Source organism: Notamacropus eugenii, chromosome 1, assembly GCF_028372415.1.
Source record: "Notamacropus eugenii isolate mMacEug1 chromosome 1, mMacEug1.pri_v2, whole genome shotgun sequence".
NCBI classification, from domain to species: domain Eukaryota; kingdom Metazoa; phylum Chordata; class Mammalia; order Diprotodontia; family Macropodidae; genus Notamacropus; species Notamacropus eugenii.
Genome location: NC_092872.1, coordinates 181,535,114 through 181,558,714, shown reverse-complemented (window position 1 = coordinate 181,558,714; position 23,601 = coordinate 181,535,114). Strand labels below are relative to the sequence as shown.

The following is a 23,601-nucleotide window of genomic DNA, read 5'->3' as shown; positions in this document are numbered from 1 at the left end:
ATCAAGAGGGAAGGATAACAAGGTCAACCAAAGCGTGGTTCTGGTCTCCACAAAATATTAAAGGACTAAAAGAAGGGCTCGAGAGAATGGGTAGATCTTCCACTGAGAATTTATGGAAATAAAAAAACACTGATAAAGAACAACACAGGATGAATATAAGTAGTCTGTGACTGGCTTCACCCATGCCAATGAAATCCCAGCTCCATCCATCTTTAAAGTAGCTTTAAAAGCTTGCTCCAAGCAAATCTGATTTTTGAAATCTGATTTTACTAAGAATCTAATGGGGGTGAGAGGTGTGAGATACATCTTATGAAAGAATCTTAAAAACCAATGCCTTTAGAAAATCCACCTTATTCATTTAAGGTAGAATTTGATTTACAGAAGTCTGATTTAAACACAATTTTTGGAGAACATCTCTACTTAAATGAAGCACACATGGATGGATACTTTCCCATTTCTAACTCCAATGTCTCCTTAACTCAGACTGACTTCCCTCTTGCCCCCACAACCCCCCAAAGTCTCCTTACTTGTGAGTTGACAAAGTTCTCTGGCCAATCACTCGAGCAGTGACTGACTTTCCAACTTTAAGCCTGGTAGTGGGCTGGGTGCCAAGAGGCACATCATCCAGAATCTGGGAGGCATGGATACAGCCAACGAGACCATTTTCGAGGGTCACAACGACATGGGTGGCCTTAACAGACTTCACAGTTCCAGTGACCATCTCCCCAATGGGCAGGGTAGGTTTCTCCAGCAGGCTGCTCACCTCTTCTGATTCTTCCCCTAAAGACTCAGGAGTTACTGAGGGCAAAACTGGAGTCCTCTTCTTGACCGAACTCTCAACAGTTAAGAAGAGGCCAATTTCACTGGGTGTTGTACTCTTGATGATCAAAGAGACCCTCTGACCAACCTGCAGTTTTTCTGAGTCAAAACGGAAAGTATCATTGAGGTGAGAGGTCACCGAGAAAGCCACTAGCTGGCCAGTCTCCACCAAGGAGGCTATGGCAAATGTTGTTTCCAAATGCTCTACAACTGCTCGGTGCTCGGTGTCTTTCTTCAGCTAGGAAAAAAACAAAAGGGAAAATTGTCTCAATTTTTCTCATTGAGCAACTATTTTTGCCCTGCAGCAGTCTTCACTCATGTATCTGTGCTTTTTCTCATCAGCCCCCTATCTTGAAATGCCCTTCCGCCCTTCTCTTTGTGTACTGAATTCCCATCGACCCTTTAGAGCCCCACTTAAATGCCACCTCTTCCAGGAAGCCTTCCCAAGTTCCTCTGGCTGGTGATGACTTTTCCTTCCACAACCGGACCTTACTTCTGTAACTATTTAATATTTATCGTGTACTTTTGTGCATTCTTGCTATCTGTATTGGTATCATACCCCCTACTTCTAAGTAGACTACAAAGGAACTGTATCTAACTTAAATTTTACATCTTGGCACCACGCTCTGCCTGCAGGAAGTACTTAATCAGAGGTGCCTAAAGGTGAAATGTTCTAACAGACTGGCTGACAGGGCTATTTCAGTGGGAAGGATTCCTGCTTTGGGAAGAGATCTCTCAGGCCCCTCCTAGGACTTCACAACTATTCTTCCCATAAATGACAACAGGAGACAGCACAGTATACAGTACCAAGAGTCCTGGAGGAGGAGTGAGGAAGTCTGAGTTCTGATCCCACGCTCTACAACCTTGGGTAAGTCCCTTCCCTCTCTGAACCCCAACTTCCTCCTCAAAATGAGGGATTTGATCTCTCGCCCTCTTTTTCTTGTTTGATTAGTGTCTAATTTTGGGCTTTCTTCCTTCCATCATTCAACATTCACTAAGCACCTTCTATGTGCAAGGCACTGATGCAAACCAAAAATTCTACCTGCTCCCTGTCAGGCACATAGTGTAGGTGCTTCACAGGCACACAGACGGCCAGACTGAACATCATACAACATCATGCTACTCCATTGTTGTGGGTTACGTGTGTGTGCATGTGCATGTGTGTGTGCGTGTGTGCGTGCGTGTCTCTCTCTCTCTCTCTCTCTCTCTAGAGCTACATCGGAGCTACTGCCTGTTTTAGAGATTAGAAGCTCCACTAGGAGAAGGGTAGGGTACAATTCTCTGTAAAGCACTTGGCTCAGTGCTACAACATCTTTCATAAATGCTACAAGACTATTATTACCAGGCTGCAAATGAAGAGATCGCTAAAAGGAAGCTGAACTCTGAGTAGCCTTGGCATGAGGGATCAATCCTGGGAAGCAGATGATGACACCTCTCTTAGCAGGTGTGACGGGGGAGACTACGGGTTGTAGAAGGGTACACACATTGTGGAATGCAACCACTGTTCTAGCTGGCTTTCTTTCTCATAAAGGAGAGCTCAAAACTGGTTGGTTGGGGACCCAATGTCAAGGTGACGCACACTTAGAAGTGAGTGGTTTATAAAGAGGCAACAAGGACTTCTTTAAAAATCAAGTTTGAGAAGGATATAAACTTATCACAAGGAAAATGCAGTTAACATCCTATGATCATACTGCTAGGCTATCCAGTATCCCAAAAGATATCAAATGATTTGGTAAACCCAGGGAAGCAATTCCTAAGAACAGAAGCTGTGAGTCAGCCTACCTGCTTGGCTTTTCTGTTCACCAGCTCCTGGCGAAGGGAAACATGAACCTCTGACTTCAGCGTATCAACATGAAGGATGACAGCTTTTGTTCTTTGCCCAGGATCCACCACTTTCCCTGAAGGACCCGGGAAGAGCACAGAATTCACCCCCTTCCTAGGAGAGAGGAGCAAGTCCCCTTGCCTCTTGGTGCCCCATCCACCCACACTGGCAACACCTCTGAGCTGGGAGAAAGGCAAATGTTTCAAGAAGGGATCTGTCCCTAGGCCTTGATACTGTCCCGCACTGGAAGTCAGTCTCTAACTTATACAGGCAGAGGGCAAGATCGCATTGGTGGCAAGCTCCTATTTAGGCAAACCAAACATATGAAAACTAAAAACCCACACTTTCCCAACTATAAATCAGGAAATTATTTCATCCTGCAAATGGACTCACCAAAAGATTATTTTAAATAAATGGCACACTGCCCTAGTGCATTTAAAATAATTCTCTTTTAAAAGATTTGATTTGAATGCAGTGATTTTGGAGCACAGGCTATGCATGAAGCAGGTTCCTACTGAATAACATATTATGGCATTAATTGGGTAAACTGAAGTATACCCAAACTAGGTCCCTAGGGCCGAGTTGGTCATTATAAAAAAGGGAGTGTAAAGAGAAGTGGATGACCTTTAACAAAGACTAAGAGGGGAAGAAAATCCTCACTGGATGGAAGCGAGGCTTTTTGCACTCACCTCCCTGGTGATATATGCTGGCCCTCAATACCAGGCCAGGCACTGAGCCGTTGCTGAACGTCAGAGAGCCATCACTCGACATGTCTTCCACCACCAAATCGACAACTAGCCCTGGTGTCATCTCAGCCAGTGTTTGAGTCAACAATGAGTCTGGGCAGGATTAAGAGACAATAGGGATAGAAGTCTGGTGGCACAGTGCACCCCATCCCCCCACCTTGAACAGCACTAAACAAAGGGAGGACAAAACAAATGTCTTGCGTGGGTGGTAGTGATCACACTTCCTTTTGGCTTATGGTCAGAGATATAATGGTGCAGTACAGGGGCTTAACAAACTCTGTAACAGGTGAAAACCCTTGCTGGAGATGGACAGGCCCTGATGATAACTGAACAAGTCCTCAAAAATTGCAGCAGGTAGAGGCATCATTTTTCCCTTAGGGCTGGGAAACTACCCTTCTTGCCATGCCGCCTCCCCAACCCCATCTCATACCTCCCTCCCTATCCATGGAGGGCCCAAGCCTTATTAGAGAATTAATGTGCATGAAGAGGCCACTCCCCAGCAATACTGGGGTGGGTGGCTGTGCCTGCCCATACCTCGGCTGCTCATGAGGCTCCGAACACCCTGCAGCTCCTCCAAGCACTGGCTTAGGAGAGAGAGGGAGCTAGCAGATGAGTCCTCCTGGCTGACATCCGACAGGCGCAGGGACAGCAGCAGCCGTTCTTTCTCCTCACATACGCTGGTCACCTTGGCAACCACTGTTTGCCCCTCAACAAAGTGGTCACTGGTTGTGGTCACAAACTTGTCACTCAAGACCTAGAGAGACAGCGAGCATTAAAGTCTGTTAGCAGCACCTCAGGAGGTGGAGGTGGAGGCCAGGGCTAGATGGTCCTCTCCAGTTCTCCATGTTACTTAACTTCACAACTCTGATCAATGCAGAGAACAACCATGACTTTAGAAGGACCAATGGTGAGGCATGCCACCTGCCTAGAGTTTCAGAATGGAGCCAATGTACCAGGGTGCGTTGGGGAGGTGCATTGGTGAGGAACAGGGATTAATGGGGAAGGAGAGTCAATGAGAAGCATCAGTACTATTTTTTTTTTAAAGAGGCCATCAATAAAATTTTTTAAAATTACTGAATACTACTTAGCAATCTCTTCTTAATAGCATGAGAACTGAAGATTTACCCCATTAAACTCATATCCAGATGCTGGTAGTAAGGACAAAGCAGGCTCTAGCTCCCCTGCCCACGGCAGTTCTCTCCCATTACCCATATGTGCATTACCCACCACCTCTCTACTACCCCAGGGATGCCCCTTATCATCAGGCATGCCATCTAGGTCTGGTCTCCAACTGCTCAGTCTTCAGGGAATGCAAAGAAATCTTAGTGTAAAACAGGAGAAAGGCAGATCTCCTCTGTGGTGGAGCCTCCAGAGCACCACATACTGCCCCCAAAGATCAAAGAGAAATGACATTTTTAGGGCTAGCTGTGTCCCTTGACATCTCCATTAGAACAGATGAAGAAGGGCGCTCACTGTGTTCTTTGTTTGTTTAAAACAAAGAGACAAAGGAGAAAGGAAAGGATGTAATAATTTAAGCTAAACTTGTAACCTGACACTTCATGAAAGTCCAAACACTAGAAAATCTGGTCCTGACTGCTGACTTTTTTTGAGGAAAGCTACTCTTCTATCAAGGACTGTGTGATATCACTGATATAAAAGAGCCTTCTGCCAAGGTGTATGGACTACCGGTCTATAAATTACAGCCCTAGAGAGTTACTCAAGATCACAGTATTTAAGTAATCTATGTGCGGAAGGTCACACAGCCGGTAAGTGTCAGGGGCAGATTTTGAAGTCTCTGGGATTCCATTTCCAGTGATGCATATCCACTACATCCTCTCTTCTGGACTCCTCTAGAACAGCTCATGTTGAGCTATCTTCACATTGCACATGTCTTCCCCATGACAACCCCACAAGGTAGGCAGCAATTCACGCCACCCAGCATTGTGACATAACACACGTAGCCCCTCACAGCTCAACTTCTGGAAATGTACAGCCAGCCACTTCCACCTCAGGGGAAGTTCAGTCCTCCGTGGGCCATCTCTCATTTTACTTTAGGCTCCTGTCTAACCTGGTTAGTCATTCTTCAAAGGGTTTTTTATATGGAAAGAATCCCAAGGAGTAGAAGCAGACTTACTGACTTGGGAGCCAATCCAGTGAGGCCCGATGGGAACTGGACAAAGACACCATAGTCCTTGATACTTTTCACAAAACCAATAAGCAGCATCCCAGGCTGGAATTCAGAAAACACCTTGGGATCCTGGCCATTCTCCACAGCAGAGATCAGGGCAGGCTTCCTGCACAGGACCTGGGGCCACCACATCAAGGAGCATAGCAGGAAGGGCAAAGGGAACCCAATCTATTAATGTCTTCTGCTTTCCCCTCCCTTCCACTGCCGCCCCTGAGAACCCAAACCACTGGCCCATGAGGGACTCAGCAAGAGCCGAACATCTCTGTAAAACGGCTGCTGAAAGAGTCACAAGAAATTCCCTTACTGCTCTCAGCTTAATCTACTCCATCCTACTTCTCTCCGAAACCAGGGGTGGAGAACCTGTGGCCTCAAGTCCACATGTGGCCTTCTAAATCCTTGGGTACAGCCTTTTGACTTTGACTGAGTCCAAGTTTTACTGAATGAATCCCTTTATTAAGGGGATTTGTTCTGTGAAGTTTCGATTCAGTGAAAGAGCCACACTTGAGGACCTAGAGGGACATATGTGGCCTCAAGGCTGCAAGGTCCCTACCCCTTCCCCAAATTCTTTCCCACCCTAAACCATTCTACCACTGCCTAGTTCTTCAGTTCTTCGTGAAATTCAGGCTTCACATTCGTAAGAAGAGAAAGGACAGATTTCCCAACAACCTGAATTGGGACCAAAGCCAGGAAAATTTTCTGGAATCTAGAACTGACTGAAGAACAATTTATATTAAAAAGCAGTTCCAAAATTAAAACAGAACTGGATACCTTGAGAAAAAGAGTACAACCATTCCCCCACCCCCTCCTCATCCCACGTGAACGCGCACACCCTCTCTCTCTCTCACTCACTCCTCCCAATACTCTCCTATTCAGTGCCTTCAACTCATTTAGCTCAGCATACTAGCCTCTGCCTAAAACACTCACTTGGCTTTTCCATCAGACCCAGAGCCCCACACACTAAAAAGAGGAAATTGGGTTACAGATTTTTTTTAAGCCTGACCTTCAGGTACTATGCACAGGAACCCAGAGCTCAAATCAAGCCTGTCCCAAATGAGGCCCAGGACTCTCACCCCTCTCAGACAACAGGAAAGGATACAATGTGACCATCACTGTGGCTCAAACACAAGACCTTGTGGAGGATGTCACCTTCCTGGAGCCAGTAGCAGAGCAACTGACTGTTGGTGACATTGTCTGACAGGTGCGTTGCAGGAAGAAAGGCATCGATGTTCTTGGGTAGGATGGACACCTCCAGTCCCTTTTCAGTCTTCTTCTTCACCTTCACATCTACTAACTAAGAGTGGAAGACAGAAAAAGAAATGATCACTTTTCTTGAGCAAAGACTGACCATGGCCTTGAGTTGAGGCATTTCACAAAATCTAAAACCACCATCCAGGAACAATTTGGAAGTAGGCCCAAAGGGTCATAACACTGTGCCTATAACCTTTGACCCAACAATACCACAGCTAGGTCTGTATCCCTACGAGATCAAAGGAAAAGTCTCACATGTACGAAAATATTTACAGCAACTCTTTTTGTGGTGGCAACGAATTGGAAACTGAAGGGATGTCTGTCGCTTGGGGAATGGATGAACAAGTTGGGGCACATGACTGTAATGGAGTACTATAAGAAATGATGATGGAGCAGTTTTAGAAAACATGGTAAGACACATGAATTAACGCAAAGTGAAGTGCGAACAACTGAGAGCTCACTGTGCACAGTAATAGCAATGTTGTAACAATGATCAACTATGAAAGACTTGGGACTCTGACCAATGCAAGGATCCAAGACAATTCGAAAGGACCCCTGATGAAGAAATGCTCTCCTCCAGAGGGAGAGAAATAACGAACTTCGGATACAAACTGAAATAGAATTTTCTTACTTTATGTTTCTCGCTTAAAAAAACTGGCCAACATGGAAATATGTTTTGCATTATTTCACATGGATAACTGGTATCATATTACTTTGCCCTCTCAAGGGGTGAGAGAGGGAAGAAGAGAATGTGAGACTCAAAAAAAGAAGAAAACATAAAAAGAATGAATTGGGGAAGAAAAAACAACACCACCATCCAGAACCCCCATGGGTACCAACCAGAAAGAATGAAACTCTCTTTAGCTGTCCAGTCCAACTCTCCCTACTCTCCTCCACGAAGTCTCTGGTGAAACTACAAGATGTATAAGTCAACATGGTCTCAGAGTCAGTTAAGTGGGAAAAAAGGAGGACATGTTCACCAAATCTCAGTGCTGGAAGGGGTTTTAGAAAATGAGCACAAAATGTTCTACATGACTGCACACATACAGCCTTCTATCAGATTGGGGAGGGGAAAAGGAGGGGAGGGGGAAAAATGTGCAACTCAAAACCTTTCAAAAAACGAATGCTGAAAACTGTGTAATTGGAAAAAATAAAATACTATTAAATTTTTGAAAAAAGAAATTGAGTTGAAAACTCTTCCCTTCTACATCATATGAAACACATCCTTCCAGTCTCTGAATCAAAGAATCACAAAATTTTAAAGAAGAAAGAGATCTCTGAAATCATCTAAAGAGTCCAATCCCCTTATTCTGTAATGGCTTAAGTGACTGGCCCAATGACCCATGGCTAGTGGGTGGCAAATGTGAGTCCAGAACAAACATTTGATAACTACCAGCCCAGTGGTCTTTCCATGTAGCTTTGTCTGAATATCTGATAGCCCATTCAGAAGTTATGGCTCATAACTGAGACCAAAAATCTGACTCTCTGACATTTCCACCCAGTATTCCTAGTTCATGCCTCTAGTACCACAGAGATTTAGTCTTCCTCAAGAAAGCCAAAAATTTCAAGACAGTAATTTTGTCCCAAGCTTTCTCTTCTCAAGGTTAAACATTAAGTGTTTTTAACCTAGCCTTCTATCGCACAGAATACTTATAATGCTAGGAAAAAAACAAAGCCAGAATATACTTGTCAGGTATGTTTCTTGGAAAAACAGGAGGCTAGACTTGGTTGACTTTACAAAGTCTCTGGTGTAAAAACCCTGGACTGGAAATTAGAAAATGTAGATTTCGACCTGGTTTTAGCACTAACTAGGTGGGTGACCTTGGACAAGTCCTTTCCCGTCATTTATACCTCAACTTTCTCTGCCATAGTAAATAAAGTAAGGTGAGCTTGAAAATCCAAGTACCTGCCCAACGTGAATGGTAGCTTTATTCTCACTCTGGGCTGGGTCTTCCGCCTCTTTGTCATTGGACAGCCTGAAGGACAAGAGCATCCTCTCCTGCTCCGGCTCACTTTTCAGCACCGTGACCTTCATTACCTGGGAACAGATCAGCAAAGGTTGGCTGACCAGCTCCTGGGGCGTGGACCCACAAGAGAGGGCAGAAAAACCATACAGGCTTGGACTTCAATGCTGTTCCTTGAGAACCCTCTAGATCGCAGATCAGATGAAGATTAGGAAGGAAGGGAGAAATGACCCAGACTGAACTGTCACAATTGACAACCAGAGAGGAAAGAGTACAAATTGACATGAACTAGCCTGCTCTCCCTTGTGTCAACATTATCCTGATAATGGTGAGCTCCAGGGACCCTTGGGGCAGAACCTGGACAGAGAGGACACTCACTCTTTCTTGTGTCTGGTGTGACCACAGCAAAGCTTTAGCCTTCAATTGCCACCCAGTGACCAAGAGGGTGGGAACTGGCTCTTGCCTCAGCTTCCAACCAAATCTTTTGGCCTGGGTCACCGAATTACCTATGTCAAGGCAGGACCCCAAGGCCACTATGTTTCCATCACTGTCACTAAGACCCCTGACTGAATACCCACTACTCCCTTATCCTTTCCTGGACCCAGGGCAGGCCAATCTCCTCTACACCCCAGCCCCCCAAGGGGCTAGATTTTGCTCCACAACCTACTACTGTGTTCCTACTCTGCCCTGGCTTCACCAACCACTTGAGAAAAGCAATAATACCTCAGTCTCTGTAAGCCATCAAAGGACCACTCACCATTAGAAACTTATCAGAGAAGAGAGCTGCAAACAGGCCCAAATAGGAGTCCTTCACATACAGAGTATCGCCTGGGTGTATAATTCCCTGCCATCTTGGAACAGGATAAAGGAACTAGTGCTAAGCTTATCAGGATCCCATAGACTTAAGCACTAGGTAGTTACCAACCCAGATGCCCAGCTGGATCTCCCTGCTGGCTCAACTTTTTAATTTCCTGTTGTTGGTGAAAAAATAGCCTAGTTACAGCCTCCATTATGACAGGATGGGTGCTCTCTTTACCTAGTACTTCCCCAGGCCCACGGTTAACCAATTCAACCTCTTCCTCCTCTAATCCCTAAAATTCAGAACTGCTACCCACCAAGGCAGAAAATCTCTTTCCCTGCTACCCTTCCCTACCCACTCATCTCTATCCTCCTCAGCTCTCCCCATTCCTAGCTCCCTGTCCCCCTCTTCCCCTTCTGTTATGTCTTCTGGGACTCCTGCTCTGTTACGAATAAAGTTTCCTTCATCCTAGCACGATGATTCTTTCCATCTTCTTACAGTCATGGAAATGCTCTTTTTTTTTTTAAAGAAAAATAAAGATTCTAAATGTGCACACCAAACAGAATGGGCATTAGCATACATGTAACAGAACAAAAAAAGATCTTGCACATGAAATAGGCCTCTGTTATATACTGTTTGCTTTCATTTTAAAATCTATAATAAGATTAATTTGTAGCTCTCAAAACTGTTGGTCTAATCTCCCTTCTGTACTTTACTCCATTAAAAGAAAAGCCTCAATGACCTCTTCTTTTTTTTTTGTGACTTCATCCATACCCTCCCTTGCCCCGCCCCTCCTGCCTAGCCATCCCCAACATCAGGGGAAAAAAAGGAAAAACAAGGTCAAACAAAATAAACTGACTGTTTCAAAAAATATGTGCCTTATTCTGCATCCTCAAATCTGGTTTTCTACTTTATTTTTAGGTCAGGCATCTATCACCCAATATCTGTGGCACTATATTCAGTGCTTTACAAGAATTATCTCATTTGATCCTCATAGCAACTCCTGGGATGTAGATGCTGTTAACAGCCTCATTTTACAGCTGAAGAAACTGAGGCAGGTAGTGATTAAGTGACTTGCCCAGGGTCACAGAGCTAAGATGGGATTTGAACTCAGGTCCTCATGATTCCAGCCAGCATTCTATCCACTGTGCCATCTTGTGGCCTCTTGAAGACCCTGCACTCCTCTCCGTACCCTCTCCAGTGCTGAGTGCTCCTTCTCCCATGCTTCCTACAACAGTGGGCTAGGAGGAGAGGGCACACTTCTGGCTACTTCTAGACTGCTGCCCTCCTGCAGAGAGCACCGCTCCGGTTCTGGGGCTGCTGGCTGCCGTGTCTCCCTGCCCTTCAGACACCACTGCCTCTGTGGGGAGCTCACCTGCCCCACGTAGAAGACTTCCTCCGGGGCTGAGATGGGTTTGGCACCCAGCTCCCTCTTCAGGACCAGGCCCCTCACGTCATTGTAGAACTTGACGATACAGCCAAAGTCCTTGATGCTGCTGATGAAACCGTGGGTCTGCAGCTCAGGCTTGGCTTCCTCGTAGCTGGTGAGAGCAGGCAGCCTCGATTCCACCAGGGTCTTTTTCAAAGTCATTAGCAGTTTCTTGTTCTCAGGGTCACACATGAGAACCTGGGAAGGAGAGGTGGTTGGCCACGAGCAAAAGGAGGGCCATGACAGCATGGTGAAGACCACAAAGAACTGGCTCCAACCCTCCTGACCCAGTTATTCCCCTAGAGCCTAGTACATTCTCCCTATGGAGGGATTCTCAGACCAGCTGCTTGCTGGATGAAAATCTATGATGTAACTGCTTCTACTAAAAACTCACCTCTTCCGGAAAGCCATCCCAGACTAGCCCTCCACAACACTCGCTGCTCAACATATTTCTTCTACCTTGGATTACAGCTATTTTTGTATACAAGTGTCTACATCCAGCAGAAGGCTAAAACTCAATGCAAGGCTGCATCTGTCCACTGTTACCTGGGCCCTGCCAGTACCTTCCAACACAAAGCCACCCTGGCTCAGCAAGTCTCACCCGGCACTTGACCTCATCTCTAACATGATACTTCTTCTGAGGGTTCCGGATCTGGACATCAGCCAAGTGCAAGGTGGGCACAAGGCCTTTGATTTGCTCAGTCACCTTCACAATCATCCCATAGGATCTCAGGGCGAACACTTTGCCCTGGGGGAAGAACAGAAACAATGATCACGAGGCTCCACACAGGCCTTCCCTTTCCGCACCACCACCAAGCAGGGCCCCACGTCCCTGACAGGCCATCTGTGATAGGAAGCTTTAACCCTACTCCTCGAGTACTCCATACCCCAGCAGCAATCGCCACACACGCAGTACAAAACTTCCTCATTTGCACTGTTTCTTTATACATCATACAACTCTCTACTTGGCATGTGTGTGTTTCCTGCAACTTGTAGACCGTAAGTTTCCATGGAGATACGGACCATATGTCTTCTCCCAGAGTAAAGGAAAGCCCAACAGTCCAGTGTGAGCTGCCCACAAGTATGAATACAGCCTTATAGCTGACACTTCCACCCCCCCACCCTCCCTCAATTTACAAGCTGTAACAAACTGAACCATGAGGATGCTATGACCAAGCCTAACACACTTAAATCAAGGAAATGGTCCCTCTAACTTAGCCACATGTGAGGTGATGAAAGCTAACCATGATACTGGTGGCAGGCAACTCTGAGGAGGGGAGTAACCATGTGGGAACTGAATGACTCTCTAAGTGTGGGGGCTGCCTCTGCTGGCTAGACTACTTCCGTGGAGGGCCTCACCTTGACTATCTGCCCTGGCTGGAGGTCATGATATCTCAGAAACGGAGTTTCAATGATGCTCCTGGGGCAAACAGGAAAAAACAGAATCAAACAGCAGCAGAGGTTGATGTGGCCAATGAACAATGGTTCCAATACTGACAAGAAGGATGGTTTGTATGGAAAGTGACATTCACAATGGTCTCTTGCTATGGTACACATCGTGTCCTTGTGGACAACACATGCTCTTGCACACACTCTCACAATAAAGTCTCTCTCACATTCACACACACACACACACACACACACACACACGCGCGCGCGCGCGCGCGTGCTCTCTCTCTCTCTCTCTCTCTCTCTCTGTCTCTCTGTCTCTCTCTTTCTCACTCACTCACTTACGTTTTCAGAGACAACAACGCCATATCATCCATTGGGCTGAAATCAATAACCCGACACTTGTGTATATTTCCAGGCTGGAACTTCTCTGGCTTAAAGGACTTCTCAGTCTGGGAGAGGTGCATGATCTACATATAAAGTACAGTTATTATAGGAGACTGTGAGATACCCAGCTGATCCAGAAACACAGTAGATGAATTTCCTAGTGCTCTGGGGAGACTTGGGACACTCATAGGAAACCATCAAATGAGCTTTTTACTAGTCTGTCTGTCTGTCACCTCCCCCACAATTAAACAGCACAAGGGTGACAGCAGATTGGGAGGAGGGGAGAATGGGGTGGCTGGGCTAAGCTGAGACAGTTTCAGGGATGGCTGAGCTTCAATGTTGACAGATGGATGACAATTAGGAGTGATGGGCAGCCTTACTAGATGCCAGGCCAGCATCGTGCTTCTGAGAAGGAATCACTGGCATGTGCCCATGTAATAGATATTAACTGAGCCAAGAGAGAACACAAATTGGAAAATGACGATTTCATTAAATGTGTGCACAGGGAGAAAACAATCAAACCCTTGGGAACACTTCTAAGGCAGAAAGCTAAGCCAGTGAATGGGCTGTACCTCCCTCCAGATCAGGACCTGACTCACTGCTTAGGACACTGGAAAGTTTTGCTTTTTATAAGATGGTTGAAAGCATACCCAGTTATCCAACAAAAAAGCACTTCTCACAAAAGAGAAACCTCCCACACACAACCTGCGTGCCTCTTTGTTCTTTCTGTACTCTACCATCAGGACAACCAAATCTACAAAGATTGGGGCAATGGGCTATCTTATATAGTCTCTGATACTCCCTACAGTCTGAGGGTACACACTTGCCAGAGGAGTGCTCTCTTAAAAAACAAAAGGTCAACGGCATGGACTTTGACCAGTGGCCAGAGACGTCACAGGGTAGCAAGTGCTGGCTCACACAGAACCATGTGCAATTAATAACTTCCCAAAAGCATTAGAACAGGCTACTTCATTGAGTAGTGAATTCCCCATCATGGGAGTTATTCAAGTAGAGGCTAGATGGGGTTTTTGGAAAGCAGCTTCATGCTTCAGTAGTGTGTTGGGTTAGGTAACTTTAAAAATACTCCTAGGATCCTAGGGCTTTTTTGAAAAGCAGACAGCTTCCTAGATAACATGCTGTATCAATATACAGCAAACAGGTATCAATTTTAAGGAAAAATACATGCATCTGGAAATCCAAGTAAATCCATTCAATCAAGGTAAGCTAATACTACTCTAGAAAAGTAATAGATTCAAGGACCACCCAGCCAACATCCTCCGTGGACTTCCTGAAGAACAAGACAATTCCACACAGATATGAGAGCAAGTAGCCAGGAGCCCAGGTGTCCTGCCCACCCTTCTAGTGACAACAGGCCCATGCCTGCCCTTCTTACCCTGGCATAGGCCAGAGACCCATCCTTCAGCCTGAAGGTGGCACCAGCCTTTGCAAAGAAGCCCTGTACAGGCACGTCATTCAACACGGCTCCAATGAGATGGTGGCAGAGACGAGTGATAGGACGGCCAGCTTGCAGGAAGGAAGAGTGCAATGTTAGTCGGACAGACTTGGTACGTGGATGAACTGAGAGGATACAGGCCCTCACCTGTGAGGATGATCAAGGAAAAAGATGCATTAAAAAAGAAAGGAAGCATGGCAAATCAAGCCTTCTAGACCAGGCCTTCCAGAGAGCCAAACTCTCAATCTCCCTATGTATAACAAAAATATACCAACCACCCATGCAGGGGCAACGGGCATTTACTCTGCCTGCATGGCCTTGATCTACCCATCCACATCAGGGCTACCTTACTGCCTTGGCTCCAAGATGTCAGGAACCGCAACTGCCTAAACTGTTGTCCCAATGTAATGAGATGGTCAATCAGGGCTGGGAGATGGTAACTGGCATTAATATCTACAGTTTAGGAATACCACAATCACACTAGCGATTCCCTACATATAAAAAGGGTGGTGTTGCTGCTCTGGACACTGGCTAATCTCTGCTGAAGCCTCAGGTGATTACAGAGGTAGCTTATTCAGGACCCAAGGCCCATAATGGGGAAGAACAATTAACATATGCATTAATTAGGTCTCCCACAGGATTCTGTAAACTGTCAACTATACTATAAATGTGAGCTGTTACTACAATTGGTGACAACAATGTTACACTGAAATCATAGATATGGCCTTGATTACAACTACCAAACTGGGGAAAGATCAGAAAGTCTGGCTTCCTGCTAAAACACTGAAGAGATTATATATAACTCAATCCTCCAAAATTTCTAAGTCCAAACAAATCACTCCATGATGAAAGGAGTGCAAAGAAAACTGAGACAGGTAGGTAGCATAGTGGAGAGATCCCAGGACTTGGAAGCAGGAAGACATGAGTTCCAATACCATCTCAGACACACACTAGCTGTGCGACTCTGGGCAACTTCGTTATTGTGAGGAACAAATGACATGATATATGTAAAATATAACACAAGCACTATCATTAATTTTTATAATGGTTCTTCCTTTTATAAATTCACCAGGATAAAGATAAGGAAAGAATAATAGATCACAGAGGAAGTCACAAAAGCACGTCCTCCAAGTCCCAGATCTTGCTGCCTTTTCCTGGTCAGGGAGTTGACTTAGTGTCAAGAAGCTTTGGCCTCATAAGGTCCTATATTGATGGGATGGCCACCTCCCTCTAGCGGAGAGGGAAGGCAGCTGAGGAGAGAGTCTGGCAATTCTTACCATTTGGGTTTGGAAGTAATGGCTTGTCTTTTTAGAATTCAAGTGCATAAAGTCAACCAGTCCAGTGAAGGAGGAAAGGAAGCTCAGGGTGAGACCATGAGGGGTCACCTGGAAAGGGAAGGAACAGTGAGCTTAAAGAGACATCTCCTAGATTTCACCTCATAAATCAGGCAAAGCAATGAAAGACAATCAACGTTGGAGGAAGTATGGGGAAATAGGCAGACCCATATTTGGTGAGCAGAAGTATGAAGTAGTTCAACCATTCCATAAGACAATTTGAATTTATACAAAAAAAGTCTCTAGTGAGTTCATACTTTCCAACTTGACCATCCCACAGCTGGACATAAAGGTGGGTCAATTACACAAAGTTCCCATATATGAAAAAAAATTCACAGCAATACCCTTTGTGGTAGCAAAAAAAAAAAACCAAACTATTTTTAAAAAAGGTGTTCATCAATTTGGGAATGGGTGAAATACAATATCTATTTAAAGGAATGGTAGTATACTTTACAATGAATATAAGAAATCCAGAGCAATATGGGATGACTTATAGGAAACTGATATACAGCAAAGGCAACAGAATCAAGAAAATATTCACAAAGGTTAACAATAACCTAAAAAGGAATGACATTGGAATACTACCAAACTTAGATGATTATGAGGACCCATTCCTAGTTTTAGAGAAAGTGGAAAAAATATACCTCTCCTCTCTCAGTAAAAGCGTAAGATTACAAGTGCATAAGGTCACATACAGTGTCAGGCTTAGTTTGCTGTTTGGATTTTACTCAAATTTTACTTGGTTACAAGGAAGAATTCAGTACCAGGGAGGAAACACAGGGAAATTATTCTGGTAGTTTTTTTTTTAAAAGAGAATAAATAAAAGCCATTAACTGGGAGTGGGAAAAGACTATCTTTTAGAGGAGGTCAATGCCTTTTCTAAAAATGAGTTTTTAAACTTTTTTGTGTCATCAATCCTTTAAATAGTCCAGTGAAGTCCCTTCTCAGAATGTTTTTAAATGAATAAAACATATATGAATACAAAAAAACCAATTATGTTGAAATAAAGTTATCAAAGTATTTTTTAAAAACACTGTCACCAAGTTCACAGACTACAGGTTAAGAATCCCTGCTCTAAGATCTGAGGGCTCACACTGCCACAATGACAGCAGGTTTCTTTCCTACTCTGGAGTTTTGTTTGTTTAGAGCTAAAAATCCCCTAAGAGTCCCCAAGTCACAGAGAAGAACATTGAGGCCCACAGGGTTAAATGACTCGGCCCTCCTAGGCCGCCCCTTCAGGGAAGGGTAACAGTGGGGGCACAACGCCTAAATGCTGGTTCTTTCTTTGGACTGCAAGCTCCACCCATGACCAAGTTCCAACGGGGAAGATGCTCAAGGAGGCTCTTGTTAAGATGGAAAGACTCAGTCCCACTTTTTAAGAGAGCTCCCAGTCTAATGGGGGGGGGGGGGGGGGGAAAGGATAGGGGGGCGGGGGATGGAGGCGGGGGATGGAGGGGAGAGATGAACTTTGCTATTGAACCACAGAAAGTGCTTAGGAATAGCAATGCTCAACTAGGAAAGGGAACTGTCCAGGACAAGTAGCCTGATCAGCTGAGCTGTACTGCTCGGGGACTCAACCAGTTTGGGTTAGTTGGTGTCCACAGCTTACTTACCTTCTGCACCTGAGCTTTAACCACCAGCCCTGGTAATAGGTTATCCAGTGTCCAATTCTGCTCCTCTGTAGCAACAGCCGCAGAAACCTCTGACTGCAGAGTGGTCAGATGGACGCTTCCGCCATTGCCCTTCACTTCTTCAATGAGGCAATTCAGATACTGGCCCACATGCAGTCTAGTATCTGAAAGTGACGGGAATCTTTAAAACGGAGAATCTTCCCTATGATCCAAATTAGCCCTGAAGGAGCTGTTCCTCTGCCAGAAAAATCCAGTTTCCAGGGCCTACTTACCATCTCAGGTCTACCTCTTAGGAGCAGTTTATTTCCAATCAATCAATTAAGCAGCGTTTATTAAGGACATTCTCTGTATCAGGCAAAGGGCTGGGCAGTAGCTGCTTTTAAAAATCCCATATTCACAATGGATTTAATTAATACCTTATAATTCCCTAGGGCTAAGCTTAGAATAAAAACTGCCCCATGAGAATGAAGCTGAAGGCCCAGCCAAGTCTCCTCACTAGAGGCCAGGTGAACCAGTAGCTCTAAAAGAAAACCTCTCAGCAGGAACATCACAAGTGTTCACACCTTTCCCCATCTCCACCTAAGAGCTTCTGCATTCTCCAAGGCCTCACATGTTCTCTTTCCTGTAAACTTTTCCCCACTTCTCCCAGTCACAAATGAGCTTTCCTTTCCTCCAACCTCACATGGCACCAAATCCTTCCCTTCATGCTTTTATCATATCCATTCTGCCCCATGGCTATTGTGCAGTACTGCCTATCTCTCCTTGCTAGAATAGGAGCACAGGCCTTCAACCTTCCTTGCATCCTCTAGCATCTGGGATGTTCTGGATATGGAGGGGAACGTTCAGCCCCTAGGATGGTGCTTTACCCATACTAAGTATTTAATAAATAGATGATGAATGGATGCATCAAGAAAGAGGAATGAAGAGTCCACACTCCAGGTGACCAGGTAAGTAAGGCCTTGCCAAACCCTTTCTTTCTATCCATTCAGTAAAACAAGCAGTCTTGACCCAGCCCCAATGACTTGCTTGACAGCCTGCGTGATGAGCCTGATAAGCTAATAGCAGCAGTCAAGTGGCCTTTACAGAATTACCATGATGGGGTCCTATATAGCCCCTTTCAAATAAGTGATCTTTAAAAATGAAGCTAAATGCACACCCCCTGCACATAACGGACAGACTCTCCCACTCCCACCCCCACCTCTACCCCTCCCTCATCTCTCCCCTCACCTTTGTTCTTTCGCTTGATGTACTCCTGATCTTTCTGCCAAGGCAGGAAAGCTTTGGTCCCTCCCACGCCAATATCCACCAGGTAACCATGGTCTTCCACACTGTGCACCGTGCCTGTGAGCAGCTACGCAACAAGGGAAGCATGCATGTGGACAAGCTTGGCAGTCACCCTTCTCATACATGCATCCTCCCCCTATCCCCGTACCACATACCATGCCTGGCTTCAGGGCCCCAGGGCTCAGCGCTCTGTTGACATCCTTGGGGTTCAGAGACAGTCTGATGCTCTTCTTCTTCGAGGAGGAATTGAGGCCACTGACAACACAGCGAACCAGCATCCCTGGCTGGAATAACTTGGACAAGGGAGCCAGGTCCTACACAAGGAAGACCAGAGAGCCCAGCTACAACGTTTGTCCTCCTAAACCAAGTCAGGAAACCCTGGGTCCCACTTTTTCAAATGTGTTCAAAAACAGCCTGTAAGTTGGAGGGGGAAGTCAATATGAAAACTACTTGCTATCCATCTTGCAAGAAAACTGACTGGGGACTGAGTGGCTGGGATCTGCCAGATAGGTCTGTACCACGTTTTCCAACAGCACCAATGAATGGGCAGAGATGTCACAGATGAGTTACATTAGCTGCCCATTTCCACCCCCCAGACCAGGCTGCACCAAGAAGGCAATGCAAATTGCTTATTCAACAGCTAAGTTTCAAATGAAGACTGGCAAACTATCCACCAATATGTAAATAACTAATAATAAAGAGAAATGCAAATTAAATCAACTCTAAGGCTTCATTTCCCATCTATCAGACTGGCGAATATTGGAGGGGCTGTGGGGAATGGGCAGGGACTGTGTTTACAGAGATCACAAGGGTGCACAGCATGTAGAAAGCACTTTAGAAATGCTAGATGGTTCACTAGTTGACTTGTACAAACGGATACAGAATGAAATATGCAGAACTCCTAAATTAATTTACATGATGATCACAATAACATAAAAGAAAACCAGAGTGAAAGATTTCAACACTCTGGTCAATGAACAGATCAATCGTGAGTTCCGACCACAAGTGGGAACAGATCTGAAAGGTCATTACTATTATTCCTACGCCCTGAAATCTCTTAACTGAAGAAGCTTTTGAATTACCACTTAGAGAGCAGTCAGACATCCAGAGGCATCCACCCCGCCCCCAAAATCTATAATAGTCCCAGACCTGGGGCCCTCTTACCTCCAGGGGCTCCTCCCGATCCACCTGCTCATTCAGTTTCTTCGTATAGGCATCGCAGATATTGGTTGCTTGCACATACCCCCAGAGGCCATTGGGCAGACTGACCACAAGCTCCAAATTTTTTACCTCCTTCACACAGCCAAGGAGCCGCATTCCTTCACTTAGAGCCTGGAAAAACAGAAAATAAATCACCTCATTGGGCATGGGGCACAGGGGAGGCAGGAAGGGCACACGAGGATACAACACTGGGTCTGGAGACTATAATTAGTCTCAGCTTTGTCACTAACTAGTTGTGACCTTGGGTGACTCCCTCTCTGGACCTCAGTTTCTCTACTAGTAAAACAAAGTAATTTCAATGACCTCTAAAGTCCTTTTCTTCTAGGACATTCTATGACTCCACCCAAAAAACCCCAACAACAACAAGAATCCTGGCATTTTAGTGCATGAGACAGGTCAAGGAGTTCTCCACTTGCTTCATAAACCACTACTGAATTCTGGCCAGGACTATTGCAGAACAACTGGGACCATTGGCAGGGGATAGGGACCTAACAATTCAGTAGCAAAGAAGTCAGAAGAAGCCAGCCTGTGAGTCACTGGCAAACAAACCTCAATGCTGAGTATCCTATACTGCTCTGCTTCAGGTTTTCTGGGCTCTTTTTTTTCTGCTTTTGGCTTTTTACTTTTAGCAGCTTGTTCTTGGCTCCTTTTTCTTTTGCGGGGTCCTTCCTCAGTAGGAATCTAGAAGAAATCCCCATAAAGACCCAGAGAAGTCAGGGAAAAAGAACATAATGCAATTTCCAACTTTTCCCTCTGATGGCAGCTCATTTTACCACTCCAATGATTGAACCATAAGCCCAGGTTCTTCATATTTCAATCTGACCAAGTGCTCCATTTTCCCTGCCCAAGATGGAGACCTACATATCCTCTCCTAGTCAACACATCAAGTCATCTTTCCTAATGTTTTTGAAACCTGGTCCTCACCACATCCCTATCCTGCTCAAAGACCTTCAGTGGTTCTCCATTCTCTCCACTATTAAGTTAAAACTCCTTAGGCCTCTTCTATAATCTGGTTCCAATCTATCTTCCTTCCTTCCTTCCCTTGTACTGTCACCTAGCCCCTTTATGTACTCTAAGCTACAGGTCCAAGCATCTCTGCCTGGAGACCCACCTCAAATGCCACCTTTTCCAAGAACCCTTCCTGGCTCTTCTGTCAGAAGGGCTCTTCTGAACTTTGAAGCACTGCCTTCTCTGTATCATCTTTATGCTACCTTCCACATTCTGTCTTATATCATAGCTAATTTGTGTATATATTTTATGTCCTATTGGACTATGAGAGTTGATGACAGGACCATGTCTTATCTGTCTCCCCAGCTCTTATCAAGCCCAAGGCCTTGATGCAATAGGCATTCAATGAAAAGTCTGTGTAACTTCTAGACTGGAGTCTAGGAGTTATGCTATCAAGCAATCAAAAATATTTCTTAAGTTCCTGCTACTATGTATCAGATACTCTGCTAGGCATGGGGATATGAAGTTTAAGTGCACAAATAAATATATATGGAATAGACATAACAAAAGGGAAACTGGAGGGACAAAGAGGTCTTCACATAAATGGTGGCACTTGGGCAGAATTTTAAAGAAAGGATTCTATAAGTTGGAGGTTAGGAGAGTGTGGATTCTAGGGATGGGGGGGAATTCTGGGAGAGAGAGCGCCACTGTAAAGGTAAAGAGACAGGAGACAATGTGCCCTGCGTGAAGAAAAACAAGGTGGTCTGTTTAGCAGGATGGCTGATTAACAGAAAGAGAGTAATGTATCATAACAGCAGGTTATGAAAGGCCAGTTAGGGTCAGGTTGTGAAGGGCTTTAAACGCTGGAGCATTTCTATCTCCTACATGATCCTACAGGTAACAGGTAGGGGAATGACATGATCAGAATGGCACTTTAGGAAAACCACCTACTGTGTGTGTGGCTGGACTAGAGAAGGGACAGTCTTAGGGAAGGATGGAGAGCAGAGACAGGCTGGACTATTTAACATCAGCTTTACATTTACGTATCTGCGTTCCTATGACCCTCTTCTAGATTTCCCTGAACCCATCTCAAAAACAGCTCAAGTCTCACTTCACTTTATCCCTCCCCTTCACCAAAAGAGCACCGGTGTCTTACATCTACAATCACAAATATCTGAACAGTAAGTCATGAGATAAATCCAGAGCCTCAAATCTGAGCAACCTGGTACTAGGTGCTCATTTTAGAGGAATCTGACCCTGAAACACCCTCTCTCTCTGTCTCTCTCTCTTTCTCTTAACCCATTCTAAAATCAGTCTTCTTAAGAGCCCTAGAGTCAAACTGTCATTCCCTGTTTCTGGCCACACATGCACTCAACTTACATCAAATAAGTTATCATGTTCAATGGGCTGCCGGGGAGCTTTTTCTGGATGTGCCTTCTTTTTAGAACCCCCTCGAGGGAAGCTGTCCTCCTGGGATGCCATGTCAGTTTCTTAAAGAAAAAACACAGTAAATGACAGTGAAATGTAACGAACCTCCCTAAACATCCCCTAGCCAGACTCAGAAGTTCTGGATCCCAGGCCCTCGACAACCCAATGTTTTGGAAACTAGTGTCTTCAAAACACCTTGGATCAGCTGCTGCTGCTTGATCCCCTGGGCCCCTTATAAAACACCCATTCCCAAGGAGCCCTCAATGCTCTTACCACATTAACAACAGGACCCAAAGGATCACTTTACAACAGTTATCCCCCAGGAACGCTACATGTGGTGACTCAGAGGTTCACTAATGTGACCAGTTCTCACCTGCCTATAGCAGAGCTCTCTCTCCCGTTTCCTCAACTAGACACCTGTGTCTCAGAAGGAAAAGTCAAACACTTGCTAGTTATACACCATCAAGGCTGGATGGAGGTCAGAGCCTAAAGAAAGAGCTAACCCTTGGGCATGGTGCCAGTTTATTTACTCCCTCGGTTTGCTCATCTGTAAATGGGGACAGTAAGGCTTGCACTACCTACCTCGTGAAGTGGGGGTGCTTTAAGACTGGATGTTCAGTCACCTCTGACTCTTCGTGTCCCCACGGACCATACCGTCCATGGGGTTTTCTTGGCTAAAATACCAGAGTGGCTTGCCGTCTCCTTCTGCGGATCCTTCGGGCAGGCAATCAGGAGTTAATGACTTGCCCAGGACCCCAGAGCTAGTGAGGGCCAAACGGCCAGACCAGAATTTAGCTCCTCCTGACTCCAGGTCCCCAGTTCTTCCTACTGAGCCTTCTCGGTGTTTACCAAGGATCAGATCATGCGGATCATTAAACACCATCTCAAGACTGCAAGGGTGCACCCCCACCCACCCTCTGGGACCCTCAGAAAACTGTTAATTTGCCCACGCAAAGAGAGCCCTTACAAAAACCATCCGATCCAAACACTTTTTACACTTTGGCACCCTAAGCGCGCTGGGAAAGCCTATGAACCCTCCCTCCGGGAACGGCTTTAAATGCATGAAATAACCACACAGGATTACAAAAATTAAACTTTAGTCGTTACAAGGGAAACCCTGAGTCCACAGGTCGAGCCCGGGATAAGAACCCCCCACCTAACCCAGCCCCTCCTCCGGTAAATGAGGTAAAGGGTAAATTGAGGCCCGGCGGAGGAAGACTCTAGGCGCCACGCGTCCCACGCGTGAGCGGGGCCCGAGCCGGCGCTCCTTCCAGCGCACGCAGCCTCACTTACCTGCCCCGGGAGCCGCCGTCACACCAGGGGGTCGGGGAAGGGGGCCAGGGCAAGTACGTCTCCCGAGCTACGGTTCTTCAGCCCACGTGGATCAGCGACCCCAAAGCATTCCCGGAAGTAAATCGCTGTCTAAACACTGCTTCCGCTCGCTCCCGGGTAAAGGGGAACGCGCGAGGGGGAAACGGGAGGGGGGAAGGGGCGGGAAATCAACAACGGAA

General features: G+C 45.7%; 1 protein-coding gene across 4 annotated transcripts in view; it reads right to left on the bottom strand.

Moving 5' to 3' along the window:
* The window catches only part of PDCD11 (programmed cell death 11), a 40,922-nt gene extending 17,371 nt beyond the window's left edge, over positions 1 to 23,551 (bottom strand). For 3 of the 4 annotated variants that reach the window (XM_072621426.1, XM_072621429.1, XM_072621431.1), the window contains exons 1-20: positions 23,384 to 23,551; positions 22,043 to 22,152; positions 20,264 to 20,395; positions 19,658 to 19,825; positions 18,649 to 18,807; positions 18,437 to 18,560; positions 17,192 to 17,373; positions 15,522 to 15,629; positions 14,185 to 14,391; positions 12,750 to 12,874; positions 12,375 to 12,435; positions 11,617 to 11,763; positions 10,962 to 11,213; positions 8,730 to 8,861; positions 6,672 to 6,866; positions 5,522 to 5,692; positions 3,922 to 4,141; positions 3,331 to 3,480; positions 2,602 to 2,717; positions 528 to 1,057 (exon numbers count right to left, since the gene is read on the bottom strand). In XM_072621426.1, coding sequence (XP_072477527.1) covers positions 528 to 1,057; positions 2,602 to 2,717; positions 3,331 to 3,480; positions 3,922 to 4,141; positions 5,522 to 5,692; positions 6,672 to 6,866; positions 8,730 to 8,861; positions 10,962 to 11,213; positions 11,617 to 11,763; positions 12,375 to 12,435; positions 12,750 to 12,874; positions 14,185 to 14,391; positions 15,522 to 15,629; positions 17,192 to 17,373; positions 18,437 to 18,560; positions 18,649 to 18,807; positions 19,658 to 19,825; positions 20,264 to 20,395; positions 22,043 to 22,144 — 3,281 coding nt within the window. In that variant the 5' untranslated portion in view covers positions 22,145 to 22,152; positions 23,384 to 23,551. Of the gene's footprint in view, positions 1 to 527; positions 1,058 to 2,601; positions 2,718 to 3,330; positions 3,481 to 3,921; positions 4,142 to 5,521; positions 5,693 to 6,671; positions 6,867 to 8,729; positions 8,862 to 10,961; positions 11,214 to 11,616; positions 11,764 to 12,374; positions 12,436 to 12,749; positions 12,875 to 14,184; positions 14,392 to 15,521; positions 15,630 to 17,191; positions 17,374 to 18,436; positions 18,561 to 18,648; positions 18,808 to 19,657; positions 19,826 to 20,263; positions 20,396 to 22,042; positions 22,153 to 22,463; positions 22,503 to 23,383 lie in introns of those variants that run through there. The other variant, XM_072621427.1, reaches the window with a different exon arrangement.
* Positions 23,552 to 23,601: the final 50 nt, after the last annotated feature.